The sequence below is a fragment of the Oncorhynchus gorbuscha genome, linkage group LG26 (genome assembly GCF_021184085.1).
Source record: "Oncorhynchus gorbuscha isolate QuinsamMale2020 ecotype Even-year linkage group LG26, OgorEven_v1.0, whole genome shotgun sequence".
In the NCBI taxonomy this organism is placed as follows: domain Eukaryota; kingdom Metazoa; phylum Chordata; class Actinopteri; order Salmoniformes; family Salmonidae; genus Oncorhynchus; species Oncorhynchus gorbuscha.
Window position 1 is genome coordinate 31,653,679 of NC_060198.1, and position 19,197 is coordinate 31,672,875.

General features: G+C 40.9%; 1 protein-coding gene and 1 pseudogene across 4 annotated transcripts; one reads left to right on the forward strand and one right to left on the reverse strand.

Moving 5' to 3' along the window:
• Positions 1-2,115: 2,115 nt before the first annotated feature.
• LOC124015362 lies at positions 2,116-3,363 on the forward strand (annotated as a pseudogene).
• A 995-nt stretch (positions 3,364-4,358) lies between these two features.
• Positions 4,359-18,196, reverse strand: LOC124015976 (GATOR complex protein NPRL3-like). Of its 4 annotated transcripts, XM_046331487.1 has the most exons (15): positions 17,688-18,196; positions 17,518-17,587; positions 15,765-15,803; positions 14,781-14,913; positions 13,208-13,282; positions 10,538-10,691; positions 8,553-8,634; positions 8,320-8,457; positions 7,607-7,763; positions 6,805-6,911; positions 6,256-6,385; positions 5,651-5,843; positions 5,227-5,419; positions 4,532-4,699; positions 4,381-4,494 (listed from the first exon to the last, which is right to left on the reverse strand). In XM_046331487.1, exons 1-14 carry the CDS (start codon positions 17,881-17,883, stop codon positions 4,534-4,536), a joined length of 1,833 nt encoding a protein of 610 aa, XP_046187443.1. In that variant the 5' UTR covers positions 17,884-18,196; the 3' UTR covers positions 4,381-4,494; positions 4,532-4,533. The 4 variants fall into 4 exon arrangements, 3 of the variants coding, with proteins under 3 accessions (XP_046187442.1, XP_046187444.1, XP_046187443.1); XM_046331486.1 differs by having other exon boundaries at positions 4,359-4,699; XM_046331488.1 differs by lacking the exon at positions 15,765-15,803 and having other exon boundaries at positions 4,359-4,699.
• Between the last annotated feature and the right edge of the window lie 1,001 nt (positions 18,197-19,197).

Consider the following 19,197-nt stretch of genomic DNA (forward strand, 5'->3'; position numbering starts at 1 on the left):
TTTCCTTTCTCATGATGCCACCTATTTTGTGAAGTTCACCAGTCCCTCCTGCAGCAAAGCACCCCCACAACATGATGCTGTCACCCCCATGCTTTACGGTTGGGATGGTGTTCTTCGGCTTGCAAGCTTCCCCCTTTTTCTCAAAACATAACGATGGTCATTATGGCCAAACAGTTCAATTTTTGTTTCATCAGACCAGGGGACATTTATCCAAAAAGTACAATCTTTGTCCCCATGTGCAGTTGCAAACTGTCTGGCATTTTTATGGCGGTTTTGGAGCAGTGGCTTCTTCCTTGCTGAGTGGCCTTTCAGCTTATAACGAAATAGGACTCGCTTTACTGCGGATATTGATTCTTTTGTACCCGTTTCCTCTAGCATCTTCATAAGGTCCTTTGCTGTTGTTCTGGGATTGATTTGCACTTTTCGCAAATCGCTCATTTCTAGGAGACAGAACGAGTCTCCTTCCTGAGCGGTATGATGGCTGCGTGGTCCCATGGCATTTATACTTGCATACTATTAATTGTGATACAGTGAAATAATCGGTCTGTAAACAATTGTTGGAAAAATTGCTTGTGTCATGCGCAAAGTAGACGTCCTAACCGACTTGCCAAAACTATAGTTTGTTAAGAAATTTGTGAAGTGGTTGAAAACAAGTTTTAATGACTCCAATCTAAGTGTATGTAAACTTCCGACTTCAACTGTACATCCAAGGGACAGCCGTGCTGTCCTGTTCTGAGCCAATTGCAATTTTCCTAAGTCCTTTTTTGTGGCACCTGACCACAAGACTGAACAGTAGTCAAGGTAGGACAAAACTAGGGCCTGTAGGACCTGCCTTGTTGATAGTTTTGTTAAGAAGGCAGAGCATCGCTTTATTAAAGACAGACTTCTCCCAATCTTAGCTACTACTGCATCAATATGACCTGACCATGACACTTTACAATCTATTGTTACTCCAATCAGTTTAGTCATCTCAACTTGCTCAATTTCCACATTATTTATTACAAGATTTGGTTGAGGTTTAGGGTTTAGTGAGTGTTTTGTTCCAGATACAATGCTTTTAGTGTTAGAAATATTTAGGGCTAATTTATTCCTTGCCACCAACTCTGAAACTAACTGCAGCTCTTGGTTGAGTGTTGCAGTCATTTCAGTTGCTGTAGTAGCTGACGTGTATAGTGTTGAGTCATCCGCATACATAGAAACTCTGGCTTTACTCAGTCAGTGGCATGTCGTTAGTAAAAATTTCAAACATCAAGGGGCATAAACAGTTACCCTGGGGAATTCCTGATTCTAACTGGATGATATTCTATAGGCCTCAATTAAGACAAGTAACTCTTTATCCACATTATAGCAGGGGGTGTAAAGCCATAACACAAGTTTTTCCAGCAGCAGACTTTGATCGATAATGTCAAAAGCTGCACTGAAGTCTAACAAGACAGGCCCCACAGTCATTTTATCATCAATTTCTCTCAGCCAATCGTCTGTCATTTGTGTAAGTGTTGTGCTTGTTGAGTGTCCTTCCGTATAAGCATGCTGAAATTCTGTTGTCAATTTGTTTACTGTAAAATAGCATTGTGTGGTCAAACACAATTTTTTCCAGAAGTTTACTAAGGGTTGGTAACAGGCTGAATGGTCGGCTATTTGAGCCAGTAAAGGAGCTTTACTGTACTTGGGTAGCGGAATGACTTTAGCTTCCCTCCAGGCCTGAGGGCACACGCTCTACAGTAGGCTTAAATTGAAGATGTGGCAATATCGTCTGCTATTATCATCAGTCATTTTCCATCTAGATTGTCAGACCCTGGTGGCTTGTCATTGTTCATAGACAATCATTTGTTCACCTCTTGAGTTGAATGATCTAGCTAAACATGGTGGTTAAAATGTGTGTTGTGTATTCCTGTATCAACATTGGAGTCCAGCTAGCGGTTGCACAGCCATTGGCACACATACACCATCAGCAGGGCTTATTGTGACCCCACACATGTAGTCTAGTTCTCTTCAGAGACAACAATAGCTCAAGTTCCTACTGAAGACATACCCACTGAGGACACACGTGAAAGAAAGTCTTTATTTAGGCCATCCCTTGTTTGTGCTGCAAGGTATTGGTGCGTCGGAGTGCAGATGGTGGTGGAGACTGAGGCCTACCTGGGAGAGGACAAAGCCTCTCACTCTGCTGGGGGAAAATGTACTGAGAGGAATACAGCGATGTTTATGAAACCCGGCACCAGCTATGTGTACCCCACCTACAGCATCTACCTCTGTATAAATGTTTCCAGTCAAGGTAAGACCATACAACAAAACAGTACAACAGCCAGGCTTACCCTGAAGGCAGTGGAACAAACCACCAGTAATAAACCAAACTGCCATTAAAACCACACACAGAAAAGTTCAGTGTGTTGGCCTTATCTGTAGGAAAATCACCTCATTAGAGACTAAGTAGTGTTGCATCTCCCAGGCTCCCCCATGTTACTTTCATTAGGCCATAGTTCTCTTTTTTTCAACTGTTTCTCATTATGGAAGACGTTATATTATATGTTGCACCATGTTATTATCCATTCATTCACACTGGAGAAAGGGCAAAGGAAGGAGATAATATGGCTCCACTCTATCGTTCCCTGTGTGTGTTCTCTCTAGGGGAGGGTGCTGCTGTGCTTCTGCGGGCTCTGGAGTCTCTACATGGCCTGCCTCTGATGAAGCAGCTGCGGACAGCCAGGCGGAGGGAGGAGGCCCGGCCCCTGAAGGACAAAGAGCTATGCAATGGTCCCTCAAAGCTGTGCCAGGCCATGGACATACCGCGCTGCTTCGACCGGAGACCTTGCCTCAGACCCAGAGGTGTGGCTGGAGAGAGACACCCAGATAGGACCGCAAGAGCCAGGCCTCAGGGAGGTGGTCTCAGCAAGCCGGATCGGCATTGACTCTCATGGGGAATGGGCCACCAAACCCCTGCGCTTCTATCTGCGTGGTCACCACTGTGTGAGTGTAGTGAACAAACAGGCAGACACACAGATTCACTCACTGGCCAACAATGTGATATCAGACTTTGCGTCCTCCTCAGTGGACGTATGTGATGGTGACACAGGACCGAATTGAAACTGGGAATATTTTTGGAATTGTATCAAACCATGATGAGTATATACTTACTGTTTTTACAGACATAATGCAAGTGAAAAATGTCAGCTATAAGCTATTTCAGTAATTTGGTCTAACTATGGGGAAATCGTCATCATCCAGATTCAATATATAATTATGTCTACTTAGATACACACATTGTTGCCCAAACACAAATCCCACAGATATGGAATATGCCATATTTGTATGCTACAAATGATTAAACTACATTCCAAACATCTGTAAAATATTTGATCTAGCCTCCCCTCCCTGCTATCAAAGCAACTAGAATTTCCATTCCAGTCATTCTCATTAATAAACATCCTTGCTGGAAAAGTTCTCTTGTAATCATTGACTTCGCAGATGTTTGGAACGTCGTGCTCCTTCTCTCAAAGCAGAAACAGCATGTCTGATGTTTGGCATCTTTTCATTCTTTCCCTCCCACTGAGACTCCTGGGGGAGGCAGCCTTGCCTGCAGCCTGGAATGAGCATTAAGGTTGTTTTCATACATTGTGTTTGTTGGAGATGATTTAGCACTTTTGGGAATCCCCCAAATGGAAAGGCTCAAGTGGAGTACTGTGTTTAAACTGCCCAATTTATAGGTATCACTAAAGCTCTTCACACACTGTTATTCAATCATGTACAGTAGTATTGAAAACAAGGCTTTGAACGTAAAACATGAAAGGGACAAATTAAATCATCTAAAAGCTACATACATTCACTCCCAGTCCCCCAAGCAGAGCAGACAGTTATTCTTTTAGAAATCTTATTGTTTTGGGTAGCATTGATAAGAGTACAGTTGGCTAGAAGCAATGAGCACCATAATAAGGCCTTTGTACAGCAGCAGTCCGTATCATTCTGTCCATCTGGTATTTCAGAAAGGGTCCTTCACCTCATGACAGACCTGTTCACTCTCTCTACCCTCTAAATCAGAGGAGACTGGAAGAGGGAGATGACAGACCTCTACTCCAGAGGAGACTGGAAGAGGGAGATGACAGACCTCTACTCCAGATGAGACTGGAAGAGGGAGATGACAGACCTCTACTCCAGAGGAGAGTGGAAGAAGGAGATGACAGACCTCTACTCCAGAGGAGAGTGGAAGAAGGAGATGACAGACCTCTACTCCAGAGGAGAGTGGAAGAGGGAGATGACAGACCTCTACTCCAGATGAGAGTGGAAGAGGGAGATGACAGACCTCTACTCCAGAGGAGAGTGGAAGAGGGAGATGACAGACCTCTACTCCAGAGGAGAGTGGAAGAAGGAGATGACAGACCTCTACTCCAGAGGAGAGTGGAAGAGGGAGATGACAGACCTCTACTCCAGAGGAGAGTGGAAGAGGGAGATGACAGACCTCTACTCCAGAGGAGAGTGGAAGAGGGAGATGACAGACCTCTACTCCAGAGGAGACTGGAAGAGGGAGATGACAGACCTCTACTCCAGAGGAGACTGGAAGAGGGAGATGACAGGGTCCTCATGGTTGGTGACCACCAGAACACTTCTGAATTTGTCAAAGAGGGTCTTCAGCTGAGATCGCCTCATGTTTTCATTATACATGATCTCCTCCAGGTGATGGTGCCCTCGGAAGTAGTGCAGCAGCCTGGAAAGAAGGAAGGAACATCACACAACAGGCAGAGAAATGAGACTAAAGCTAATTCTTCTCCAAATCATTAGCTAAGTAAATCTAGCATGAAGCAGCACTTGTTAGAGCCAGTAATCACATTAGTGCATCCTGCACACTATGCAGTCACACTATTGATTCACTGCTTAGGGCTTTGGCATTTTCCTTCAAGCTTTTTCTCACTTCTGCAACTCGGCAATTGTTACACAACTGAAAAATAACATTCTTTTTCCCATATATTCTTACATGAAGATGGGATGTGAATTTTTTTATTTGTTTTCAAAGCCTTGAACAAAAATCCTTTAATTCCCCACAAGACCAAGCTGACAGATGTATGTTTGTTCTGAAGATATACTAGTCACAAGGGCCTCCTGCCCCAGTCCTTCAAATATGAACCCGCCCACCTGTCATACTGGCTGTTACACAATAGAGGGCGCCATTACGCCACTAAAAATACAGTAGCTCACCTTGGTGCCAACTAGTAAAGCGCAGGGGACATACTGTACCTGACAAACATGCGCAGGTCTTCAGGACTTTGTGCAGCTGGGATATTGAGGATGACCTGGCGCTCGTGCTCTGTCAGGCTGGCCAGTAACGTCTCGGTCATCCTCCTGTTTAGTGGAGAGTCTCCACCAGGAAGCAGTTCTGCACTGGAGTTATCCATACTGGGACTGGTCAGGGTCATGTCATCACTGCTGGCTACAGAGAGACAGAGACAGAGAGACAGAGAGAGAGACATTGATTGAGGAGAAGGAATGACAGACAGGGGTTAATGATTAGCTGACTAGAGGCACAACTGTAGCAGGTAACCCTTTTGAACAGGAATTGAACAGGTTAACCAGGTACTGTAGTACATAAAAACAGAGCGTACTTCATCAACACTTCACCCCCAGAGTGCAAGACAGCTGGTTGAAGGGGAAGTTCACATACTTGGAGATCCGAAGCTGAGTGCGCTGGGCGTGCTGAGGCTGCGTCCCCCCACCCGGGCCACCAGGGGGAGCTCCTCGTCCCGCAGCAGACCCGGCTCCTCCTCACTGGGGGGGACCAGCAGACACACAAAGGTATGGAGCTGGATCAGCAGGCGCCGCTGGAGCATCCACACCACCATCTGGATCAGCTGGGCCTGGCCAGAGGTGGAGGGGAAAGGAGAAGGGACACACTGGGTTAGAGGCACCACTCAAAGAAAATAACTGAACAAGTGGAACTGGAAGAAGCGTCACCCTGTAACTGGGCTCATCTCTTTCAGACAGACAGGTTCCAACCTGGCCCAAAATAGAGCCAAGAAATAGCTGCGTGTTCTGGTCCTGTTCTCATGAAAAATAGATGTTGAGAAGGATGGAGTTGATGTGATGTCTTTTATAATTTATCATCTTCGCTTAGAGAGCTCGGACAAACCAGGATGGGTCTGGGAGAGAGCCCAGACGCTCTTTCTGCTTCAGACATCAGCATTTCTAAGGTATCGATGATATGCCGAGTAGCTTTCTGGAAGCTATCTTTTAGTCAAAATGAGCTTGTGTATTTCCTAATAGACCTACCTCCTGCACAGACGCATCCAGTGGGTTCCTGAACTCAGACAGTGAGAGCGGCAGGGAGAACTTGGCCAGCATGGAAGGCAGGTCATAACCTGGGAACTGCTGGCCAAACGCCTCAGCCAATGGAGAGTACCTATGCAAGAAGAAGGAGATGGTGATTTCTTACTTCTTCATATTCATATTGTGCCCGTTACAAATGTTCAAGCTGGAGAGAATCCTTTCAGTCTACAGTACGAAACACAGACAAACCATGAGTGGCCAAAATAAAATCTAATTCAATCAACAAAAATAATGGGTTAACATGATATGACGTCACATTTTGTTATAGATTCGCCATCCAATCGTTAGGTCATAATTCAAAATTAGCACCCTGATGCTCATGATGACAGCTTGTTATGTTGGTATAAAATGGATGTACAGATTACAGTGTCTGGTTCATTAGTTTAGCCACCTCTCAGCACACACCCTGTTAATGAGGCATGGCAGGAATGAGAGAAGGAGAGAAAGGGAGCACGAGGCTGTTCAAACACTCACACACACACAGATACTCACAGGCTGATGTTGGCATGTGGGGACAGCATGTAGACATTGTTCTCACACAGAGGGTACACTATGATGGCTTTTCCCCAGTACACCAGGTGAGCAGCAATCTGGAAGATCTGCACACACAACGAACAGAAACAAAAATGTAACTGTGAAAATGCATTATTGGGCATGGACAGAACCTGTCTGTATAGAAATGAAATATTACTGAAGAGAAAGAAGATTCATAATTTACCCCACTAGATGGCAGTATGAGAACAGCAACATTATGACACCAACAATATGATGTGACATTGAGGACAATTTGTAATGACTTGCTATTCTTTATATCGACAATTCTTTATATTGCAGCATGTTAGTGTTCAGCAACTTACAATCAAATATGTTCAAAAGTGGGCCGATGTCAACTAAACCTGGCTTCAAATACTATTCAGGGTATTTCAATTGCTTTCAAATACATTTGGAAGTAAGTATTTATATTTTATTTTTAAAGACAAGTAGTTGAATATTGGAACTTATTTGGAAATACACTGACGCAAATACACTCCTATGCATTAAATCTGGGCATCTTAAAAAAGTGTTTGAAATTAGTATTTGAAAATGCTTTCAAATAGTAGGCTATTTATAGGAAATTATTTGAAATACATTTACATACTTCCAATAGAAGTGTTTTATTCAGCCACATTATTTGAAAATACTCAAATACACAGAAAAAAAGTATTAAAATAATAAACAATGAAATACCCATGTATTTGAACCCGATCAAATACCCATGTATTAGTGTGTACTGATGCAAGGTGCTCCTACCAACCTGTAGCAGGTTCAGGTCTGCATCCTGTGCCAGCTGCTGCAGGTTCTTGACTGCAGAGCAGGTCTTAATGAGGCGCACCAGAGCAGGAGAGCAGTCCAAAGGCAGCTGGGCCAGGAGAGCCTTCTCACTGTCCAGCAACAGCAGAGCATGATACGGCCTGGGGGACAACAACACATACATTTAACACAGAGCCCATGTTCATGACTAATTATCACTAGTTACATTCTACTTAGCGCCCCTTTGTTGCTACAAATGTACAACATTTTCTCTCTTGGAAAATACTCATAATATATAGCTATCATTATGGCTTATATTTAAGTTCCAATGCATGTTTCACTAAGGGCAAAATTGTAGTAGTAATTTGAGATGAAGATACTAACATTGGTCTGACTAAACATAAGCATGTGAAAGGCAGAAGAAGTAAATAAAGAACACCATTAGGTGGCGCTGTGGCCTACAGGAAATTATTGGTGGAGCTGCTCACCAGATGCAGTTAATAGTTCCACATAAAGAAGCAGGCCACAAGAGCTAACTGTTACCACAAAGAGTTCTCTCTCACAGCCTCTGTATATAATTACATATATAATTACAGATCTGATCAACCTAATGTCCACATACAATGAAAGCCTACAAAGTTCTGCCGTCAGTTACATCTTGTAACCCACACGTCTCAAACAGTGTTCAGTAGCTCACAAACTCACACACATACACACCTTATGGCCTTGAGGCTACGCTCCAGAGCCTCTGGGAGTACGTGGTTGCCCCCTACCCGGTGGATCTTGTGAGGTAAACAGAAGCTCACCTCCAGCCAGTTGTTGATATGGAGCCTCACCACCCCGGTTGTACACAGGCTAGAAACACAACACCGACTCTATTATTACACCTGCACTGTAAGAACAAAGAAACTATCCACAAATATATCATTTTGTAGGGTGTTTTTACAAACCTGTCATATGCCTCCTTCAAGTCCCTGGCAAGCTTGCATTTAGGAAGGATTTGTCTGAACGGTGACTGAGGGCTGCCATCAGCTAAGAATGAAAACACAGAAAATCAAGTCACATACATTGACCTCTCCATGACATTGTAAATTCATGTCGCGTGAAGACTTTGACAGACACCTCTCATCCCCATCTTCTTTGGGACAATATGGAGAGGAAAATATATGCATTGTTCTGTAAAATGCTATCAGAGTAAAGTAGGTACTTCATGGTACAGTGCCTTGCGAAAGTATTCGGCCCCCTTGAACTTTGCGACCTTTTGCCACATTTCAGGCTTCAAACAAAGATATAAAACTGTATTTTTTTGTGAAGAATCAACAACAAGTGGGACACAATCATGAAGTGGAATGACATTTATTGGATATTTCAAACTTTTTTAACAAATCAAAAACTGAAAAATTGGGCGTGCAAAATTATTCAGCCCCCTTTAAGTTAATACTTTGTAGCGCCACCTTTTGCTGCGATTACAGCTGTAAGTCGCTTGGGGTCTGTCTCTATCAGTTTTGCACATCGAGAAACTTAAATTTTTTCCCATTCCTCCTTGCAAAACAGTTCGAGCTCAGTAAGGGTGGTTTGGAGAGCATTTGTGAACAGCAGTTTTCAGTTCTTTCCACAGATTCTCGATTGGATTCAGATCTGGACTTTGACTTGGCCATTCTAACACCTGAATATGTTTATTTTTGAACCATTCCATTGTAGATTTTGCTTTATGTTTTGGATCATTGTCTTGTTGGAAGACAAATCTCCGTCCCAGTCTCAGGTCTTTTGCAGACTCCATCAGGTTTTCTTCCAGAATGGTCCTGTATTTGGCTCCATCCATCTTCCCATCAATTTTAACCATCTTCCCTGTCCCTGCTGAAGAAAAGCAGGCCCAAACCATGACGCTGCCACCACCATGTTTGACAGTGGGGATGGATGGTGTGTTCAGGGTGATGAGCTGTGTTGCTTTTACGCCAAACAGAACGTTTTGCATTGTTGCCAAAAAGTTCAATTTTGGTTTCATCTGACCAGAGCACCTTCTTCCACATGTTTGGTGTGTCTCCCAGGTGGCTTGTGGCAAACTTTAAACAACACTTTTTATGGATATCTTTAAGAAATGGCTTTCTTCTTGCCACTCTTCCATAAAGGCCAGATTTGTGCAATATACGACTGATTGTTGTCCTATGGACAGCGTCTCCCACCTCAGGTGTAGATCTCTGCAGTTCATCCAGAGTGATCATGGGCCTCTTGGCTGCATCTCTGATCAGTCTTCTCCTTGTATGAGCTGAAAGTTTAGAGGGACGGCCAGGTCTTGGTAGATTTGCAGTGGTCTGATACTCCTTCCATTTCAATATTATCGCTTGCACAGTGCTCCTTGGGATGTTTAAAGCTTGGGAAATCTTTTTGTATCCAAATCCGGCTTTAAACTTCTTCACAACAGTATCTCGGACCTGCCTGGTGTGTTCCTTGTTCTTCATGATGCTCTCTGCGCTTTTAACGGACCTCTGAGACTATCACAGTGCAGGTGCATTTATACAGAGACTTGATTACACACAGGTGAATTGTATTTATCATCATTAGTCATTTAGGTCAACATTGGATCATTCAGAGATCCTCACTGAACTTCTGGAGAGAGTTTGCTGCACTGAATGTAAAGGGGCTGAATAATTTTGCATGCCCAATTTTTCAGTTTTTGATTTGTTAAAAAAGTTTGAAATATCCAATAAATGTCGTTCCACTTCATGATTGTGTCCCACTTGTTGTTGATTCTTCACAAAAAAATACAGTTTTATATCTTTATGTTTGAAGCCTGAAATGTGGCAAAAGGTCGCAAAGTTCAAGGGGGCCGAATACTTTCGCAAGGCACTGTATATGGTACTTAATGGCTGGTACTTTATGGTACTAGACTCAAGCACTGAGTGGTGTGTTTTGGGTAATGTAGTATGTGACTCACTCTCGGTCATGTTGGTGACCTCGTCCTGCACGGCCAGCATCAGCTTGGCCTCTCTGGTGAGGTACTGGCAGCGGCACTCCTCGTGCTGCAGGGCGATGGCGATACGCCGGGACAGGTTGTGCATGCAGCTGATGACGGACGGGTCGGCGTTGGCCTGTAAGAGGCGCCAGGACAGAGAGACGGCATTATGAGACACTGGTGCAAAGCAACTGGAACACTGATCACACTTCAACACTGGGTTAAAGTGATACTTCGAGATTGTGGCAATTTATCTAATTCCCTATAGTCAGATGAACTCGTTGATACCATTTTTATGTCTCTGCGTCCAGTATGAAGGAAGTGAAAGGTTGTTTCATGAGCCAATGCTTACTAGAAGTTTATAGACTTCCAATCATTGCGCTAACACTAGTTAGCAATTGCACTTGAGCTAGTTAACAACTTCCTTCAAACTGCACGCAGAGACTCTGAAATATCGAAATATCCCTTACATTTTTTACTACTAAAAAGTACTTTATTATTAGTTTATAGATGATTATAAATCTGTAATGGTTATAACACATTGGTTGAAATTGTGAGCATCTACTAAATTATTACATTGTAATTGTAACAAATAGGGAATCTATGGTCCAGCAAGTCAGTTCAATAATAACTTAATAAAAAAATGTGAGTGGTAAAATGGCCCTAGTTCCAAACTGCTAATTTAAAACATGTGAGTGGTAAAATGGCCCTAAGTTCCAAACTGCTCATTTAAAAAAGGTTTGTGGTAAAATGGCCCTAGTTCCAAACTGCTCATTTAGAAAATGGCCCTAGTTCCAAACTGCTAATTTAAAAAATGTGAGTGGTAAAATGGCCCTAGTTCCAAACTGCTCATTTAAAAAATGTGAGTGGTAAAATGGCCCTAGTTCCAAACTGCTAATTTAAAACATGTGAGTGGTAAAATGGCCCTAGTTCCAAACTGCTCATTTAAAAAATGTGAGTGGTAAAATGGCCCTAGTTCCAAACTGCTCATTTAAAAAATAGTTCCAAACTGCTCATTTAAAAATGTGAGTGGTAAAATGGCCCTAGTTCCAAACTGCTCATTTAAAAAATGTGAGTGGTAAAATGGCCCTAGTTCCAAACTTCAAAAAATGAGTGGTAAAATGGCCCTAGTTCCAAACTGCTCATTTAAAAAATGTGAGTGGTAAAATGGCCCTAGTTCCAAACTGCTAATTTAAAAATGTGAGTGGTAAAATCTAGTTTTCATTTAAAAATGTGAGTGGTAAAATGGCCCTAGTTCCAAACTGCTCATTTAAAAAATGTGAGTGGTAAAATGGCCCTAGTTCCAAACTGCTCATTTAAAAAATTTAAAATGGCCCTAGTTCCAAACTGCTAATTTAAAAATGTGAGTGGTAAAATGGCCCTAGTTCCAAACTGCTCATTTAAAAAATGTTCCAAACTGTTCAAACTGCTCATTTAAAAAATGTGAGTGGTAAAATGGCCCTAGTTCCAAACTGCTCATTTAAAAAATGTGAGTGGTAAAATGGCCCTAGTTCCAAACTGCTCATTTAAAAAATTAAAAAAAATGCTAATTTGAGTGGTAAAATGGCCCTAGTTCCAAACTGCTCATTTAAAAAATGTGAGTGGTAAAATGGCCCTAGTTCCAAACTGCTCATTTAAAAAATGTGAGTGGTAAAATGGCCCTAGTTCCAAACTGCTAATTTAAAACATGTGAGTGGTAAAATGGCCCTAGTTCCAAACTGCTCATTTAAAAAATGTGAGTGGTAAAATGGCCCTAGTTCCAAACTGCTCATTTAAAAAATGTGAGTGGTAAAATGGCCCTAGTTCCAAACTGCTCATTTAAAAAATGTGAGTGGTAAAATGGCCCTAGTTCCAAACTGCTCATTTAAAAAATGTGCATACTATAAAAAAAATTATATCTGATATTTTATCAATACATTCATGTGAAATTTTATTTATTGCTGTTAAATAATTTTGGGTGAACCGACATTGAGTGACATTACTTATATGAATATAAAAATATGAATCAATAGCGTAATTAAACAAATTACTCATATTTCAAAATAAAAAACAAACCAGTCAAAAGTACAGGACATAATTTTCTGCATTGTCATGTTAGGCGCAGAGCTGTGGAAAATGCCAGTGAGTGACAGGCTGGGTGGGTTGCTGTGCAGATATGAGGTTAGAACATGACTGTGCACATTCCGCCCAGTCTCAGCTGTGCAGGGCTAGGCAGCCTCCAGTGAATCAGCAGTCTGCCAGGCTGAGTCATGCCCAGGGGAGGGTAGTGCCATGCTGAGTAGAGTGATTAAACAGAGCCCACTGCCCCCGCCCAGCTCTCACCCTCCTTTCCAACACAGATAGACCCCATGCTGGAATGTTATCACCCCAAGAGACCCATCCCTTTCTGGGAAAGCACTCTCCCTGACCTGGCCTCACCCACCCAAATTACTAGCCAATTTATTTGATTTTATTAGACAAAATGTATTTATCACCAATGAATGTGGTGTTTGTAAAATAAGCACATAAAGTGGAAAACATTTAGCTAATCCAAACCTGAGTATTAGCACTTATTCATCAAATTAAGATGAATATTATTGACATGACAGTAATTATATTCAAGAGGAAAGAAAAAGCTATTTATGGAAAATAAAATAAGAATTACGTTCTTACCCTCAGAGCAAACACAACACTGAACAGGATCATGGTGGGCATCTCCCTCTTAGGTGAGGGGTCTGTCTTGGACACCTGGACAGAAAGAAATAAGATAATAAATATAAGATGTTCTAAATCATTCTATGATCAATGGCTTTGCACATCACTATTTAAATCATAATACTTGCTATTGTATGTATTGAAATGTATAAACAACACAGTGAAAACATTCATGTTAGTCCTGTGACAAAGCTCTCTAGACAAGAATAAACAGCTTTAAATGGCTCCTTTTATTTGTGCCTTTTATACTGGTATTTTCAACATCTTATTTACAAAAATACATAAATATATAATTGCACTCTTTAAAGCTTGGTTTATTACAGTAGGTATTCAATTAAGCCTTGAAATAACATTCTATGAGAGCGATAGCTCATGAATTGTTGGTATAATTTCTGAAAAGGGCCATTTTGTAAAGATTCTAACATACAGCTCAGGCTCAGTTATTAGGGGATCACACTGATGAGAAATTGCCATTTGGATACAGTCAACAGCATACAAATCACATGGATTAAATACATGTCTTTATGGAAAGCAAATGATTCACTGCACTAGTTGATTAATTTGTTATCGGATTAATCAGGACACTCATTTCAACCCTCTAACAGGCTACATGTAGTCCAGTGAATGAAATAGTACCTATCATCAACCTACTTAGGTTAGACACATTTTAATTACGTTACAAACCATTTCAATATTTGTCTAGAATTTCACTCCAAATGATTTCTCCACCCCCACCCCTTATATTCAACCATTCTATCTTACTTCTGTGAAATGTCAAATAATGATTGTGAAACACAGATGTAAGGCACTTCTTCCACTAGATGGAGCGAGTGACCTGAATTCACAGTCTCAGAGTGGAATTAGAAGTCAAAGGAGAATTGCTGTTTCAGATAGAGAGAAGAACTGCCCCCTCTCAATGAAGCCAAAGCCGACCGCAATTGGGAAAATGTCAATCTTCGTGGTCAATCTTCGTGTGAATAAATGAAAATATTCTAAGACAAGCATGGTACCAATAATTAATTATATTACACCAGATGTATGTCGTTGAACTGATTATTTTAAAACCAAAAGGTCGCTGGTTCCAATCCCCGAGCCAACTAGGTAAAAAATCTGTCAATGTGCCTTTGAGCAATGCACTTAACCCTAGCTGCTCCTGTAAATCGCTCTGCAGAAGAGCATCTACTAAATGACTAATGGAAGCCTGCAGTACCCCGGTAGGCCTTCAACTTGATATATTCATTGAGAGGGGGCAGTAGTGAGCTAGCCTGCAACGTCACTTTCTGGAGTAGCTCAAACTGTACATGTTATATATCCATGAGATGCCATTTTAACTGAATTCCTTGGCTTCAAATGTGCTATTGAGTCTTCACAAAAGGGATGAATGTCACGTGACTGATGGCTTTGTCCATCCATTCATATACAGTCATTGTTCAGATCTCATGGTACTGCTGGACTGACTGACAGAGAATCTCTGCGGGTGAATGTGTATTTATGCTCAGGCCATCACAAATTCACAAAAAAAGTATCTTACCTGAATGGTGTGAGGATGCTGGAGGAGGGTGGGGTGCCCAACGAAACGCACATTGTCTATCTTCAGCTCAAACTTCTTCCCACACATATCAGACTTGGTGGCCAAGATAGTGGCGAGGATGATGTCAGAGAACCTTATTGGAAAAAGAGAGGAGAAAAATACCTAAGTAAACCAGCTGAGAGTAGAGCAGGAAGGGAGGAGAGCAACAAGATATCTGAGAAAGTGCCAATTATATCTAATTCGGTTTCATTGTCTTTGTTTTATTGTTTAGTCCATCAACCTATAATGGTAGCCATAGTGTTTCTATGGATAGGAGGGTTAGGTTAATCACATGGATCAGCCTGCAACCTGATTGATGGGTCACAGTTTGAGAGGAGCTGGTGTAAATAGTACTTGGAGAGGAGAGACGACAGTGAATAAGCCCCCTCTGGCAGAGAAGGTGAGGGCTTTGTAAAGGGGAGGTGACAGACTCATGCTGGTTTACATAGCTCATGCTGTAGGCTGGCCCCATCATCCAATACAAATTATATCAACATCATTAGGTGGTATTATTCCACCAGACAACTGAAAAGGGACAGATTCTAATCCAATCTTAATCATGATTATGTTTTTTTGTTCTGAGAAATAAGTTATTATGTCTCTGCTTGGTTTAGTCATGTAGAAAAAGTCTATCTATTCAGAATTGATTTCCCAACAATCAAATATCATCAGATGAAGTGGATTCCAACGCTAAATGAACTGAAGAATCTATGTCCGCTGGTTTTGGAGCAATCACTTAACAAGGCTTAATTGAAATGCAGGATTTACCAACAGGAATTTCAGAGATTAATATATAATATTAATATATATGTGTGTACACATACAGGATATATATATATATATATATGTGTGTACACATGCAAGACAAAACAGGAAGGAAGGAGTGAATAAAGACAAGGGTGTTGTAAACAAAGGAAAGGTGGTTTTAGAATGACTTGGTCTTACCCTGCTACCAACTGTTGATCAGTTAATGGAGTTTGTTCTCTGAAATGGGAATAGGGCCATAAAAAAAAGAAAACGCAAACAAAAGAAAAAAAATGCAGCAGACAATTGAACAGAGTCCATAACAGAAGGACATCACAAACAAAGCTAAACAAGATTACCACTTGAGAGTGACTTGAATAAATATTTTAAAGCAAATTGATCTCATTTTAGTACCAAAGACTTGATTACAGAAAATATTGTAACGCTTCACGATGCATTGCTCTTGTACCAGAGTACAAATGCTATAATTAACCCAGTAACAATGTTATGAACATGTTATTACAAAGTCATTTATCATTTGCTTTGTAATTACATAGTAGTCAACATTAGTTTTTTTTGTTAGTGGACTCAACTCCATTAAAATGCAACAACAAAGCAATAACTAAGTAACAACAAGTTACTAGAGTAATTACCATGTTAATATCATAGATGGGTTGAAATAGGTAAAGAGTAGGCCAAACTTGATGTAAATAGGCCTGTAGCTTTTATTTGAGTAACTATCAATTGTAGGCATCTGTATTTTTGTTAAATTCTTCCTTTTAAATTAAAATGAGTGACTGAAATTTTAATTTTAAAAAATCTTTATCTAGTGGCCACTATTTTGCATGCCAGCCATTTCTTATTATCTGAATGTCACTTGAAAATTAAAAAGCAAACACTTTAAAAGCCCACATGTTAAACAAAAGGCACTTATGTAACAAGGTTAAAAAGCTCATGTAACTTATCCATTTATTTGACATACATATAGAGTGACTTTCATAATCACATATTCCAAACAACAGATAAGGGGTGTATTGCCATGAACCAATGCTGTAATATCACAGACACATTTGCAAGAGGGCACAAATACAACCCTAGCCATCTTGGGTGATCCAGAGCCAATAGGACCCTAGCCAACACACATGCCACAATTGTTTTAATCAAATGTTGACTAATTTTGTTCTGATATGAACATATCCAAAACTTGACTGGTTGACAAAACGTATGATGAATATGCTGAAGCCTGTCACGCTGGTGCAGTGTCACAGAGTCCCCTACCCAATTCATAAATGCTAACTACTTTAGCACATAATGATGATAGTATCTTCTGACTAGGGGAGTTTTGTTGAGCGCCCAAACACTTGCTTTAAACATTAACAAGCATTGCCTGAGGTACTATATTGAAAACATAAGGAATGTATCTCTTATCAGTGAGAAATACTTTTTTATTTTTTATTCAAGTTACTACACGCCTTTATTGGGTTAGTTTTCCCACACGGACATATGTCCATGTTACAGAGCTTGTTGATGGAAGACATTGGCCGCCACCTGTGCAAATTGGCTATCTAGCGTGCTCCGCACACCTGTGTGTAAGATAACCGAGGAGGAAATGTAGTTCAAAAACTGGGGGCACACAAAGTGTATGGATCTGTGTAAAACTACTAAAGTTAGTGTATTTTTTTATTTGAGAGATAGGGGGCATATCAGCATACGTTTTGAAAACCGTTTCGAAAGCGATGATTATTGACGTTTTTAAACCTTAAAACACAGCATCGGAATTGTAGTTTACACCGAGCCAAATGCGGGCGAATGTAATGGCTGAAAATCCGACACATGGATGAGGGTTTTCGAAAGCTAACAGTCCCCATTCAAAGGGATGTTGTTTATTTCCCCATCGTGATATAGACCTAAACATGGACACATTATATAGGTGACATAATATGATGACCAATACCTTGAATCTTCATCTGGGTCTTCAAGAACATCTCCTGTAGTGTTCAATGCATATGGACTTCGCTGTTTTGCTATTGGGCAAAGACATCAGATTAGAAGATTTGTTTACCAAATTTTAGATATCACACCACATAGCAAGCTAACGTCACACACACAGTAAGGACTACTTACTCGTGAGTGATGATGTGCAATCTGCAACCCGTTGAAATGGGTACCTAAAGAGCAATTTGTTCCCTCGGCTACCCGAAGTAACCAAAATTACACTGATAGGGCTTGTCTTTTCACCACATTTGAAGAAGCTATTTTCAGACTGTTTATACATAGATTTTCGCTCGCCTTGTAAATGAAATGTTGAATGAATGTACATATTTTAACGTCGAGTTAGCTACTGTAATGTTAAATATCAATTGACAAACCGTTTGCTAGCTACATGGCTATAAGAAACCTAGCTACCACTTGCCAGACTTTCCAATAATTATCAAATAAAGCTAGCTCCGAGCTAACTGGCTTGTGCCAGCTAAGAAATGTTGAGGGTTAATGTTACCTATCGCAGCTACATTGATTAACTACTTAACAACATTCGGTAATATACTGGTGACAATATATTTTAATACTTATATAATTCCGATATCTGCTAGATGTGTTGTTTCTCTACTCCAGCTCAGAGCTGCCTGCCAATGTTGTGTGTTACACTGATATGTGATGTAGACTGTAAAAATAGTTCCGCTAGTGGGGTGGGAGATTACAGTGATTCGGTCGATTCTAAAACAAATACCCTGTTGTAAAAACTCGCATTTTACCAGTTAATATCATCACTGTTATTTTTCAGTAGCGTTTGCAACTGTACTGTAGCCTCGCGAGCCAGCATGATCATGTGAGGCTAATACAACTGGAAAGCATAGAGCAGGGGCTCTTAAACGTTATCACCTAGAGACCCAAATTAAACATCAAATCAAATCGGTCACAAACACATATTTAGCAGAAGTAGCGAATTGCTTGTGTTCCTAGCTCTAACAGTCCAACAGTCAGTTAAGAACAAATTCTTATTTACAATGACAGCCTACCAGGGAACAGTGGTTTAACTGCCTTGTTCAGGGGCAGAACGACAGATTTTTACATTGTCAGCTCAGGGATTCGATCTAGCAACCTTTCAGTTATTGGCCCAACGCACTAGGCTACCTGCCGCCCAGCATGAGTGAAACCCTTTGCTTGATACTGTTATCCATAATAAAAATCGACATTAGAATCCAGTTTACTTTTAATAATCTGAGCGAAATTATCTAAAGAGCTCTAGTGCGCCTAAAGTCGTTTTCCATTTCTTTGTTGCCATTATATCAGTTCTAGCGTGTCTCAATAATGACCATCTACACTGAACACAAATATAAACGCAACATGTAAAGTGTTGGTCCTATGTTTCAGGAGCTGAAATGACAAAATCCCAGAAATGATCCATTTGCCCCCAAAAATGTATTTCTCTCAGATATTGTGCACAATTTTGTTTATTTCCCTGTTAGTGAGCATTTCTCATTTGCCAAGATAATACATCCACCTGACAGGTGTGGCATATCAAGAAGCTGATTAAACAGCATGATCATTACACAGGTGCACCTTGTGCTGGGGGACAATAAAAGGCCACTTTAAAATGTGCAGTTTTGTCACACAACACAATGCCACAGATGTC

What these genes read in the sequence shown, in the direction of transcription:
- LOC124015976 (XM_046331486.1), bottom strand. Translation starts at nt 17,883, where the DNA reads ATGTACATTCATTCAACATTTCATTTACAAGGCGAGCGAAAATCTATG. An exon ending in CCACATGCCAACATCAGCCT is followed by an intron (nt 6,386 to 6,804) that starts GTGAGTATCTGT and finishes CTTCTTGCATAG; the next exon opens with GTACTCTCCATTGGCTGAGG. An exon ending in TGGATGCGTCTGTGCAGGAG is followed by an intron (nt 5,844 to 6,255) that starts GTAGGTCTATTA and finishes ACCTCTGGCCAG; the next exon opens with GCCCAGCTGATCCAGATGGT.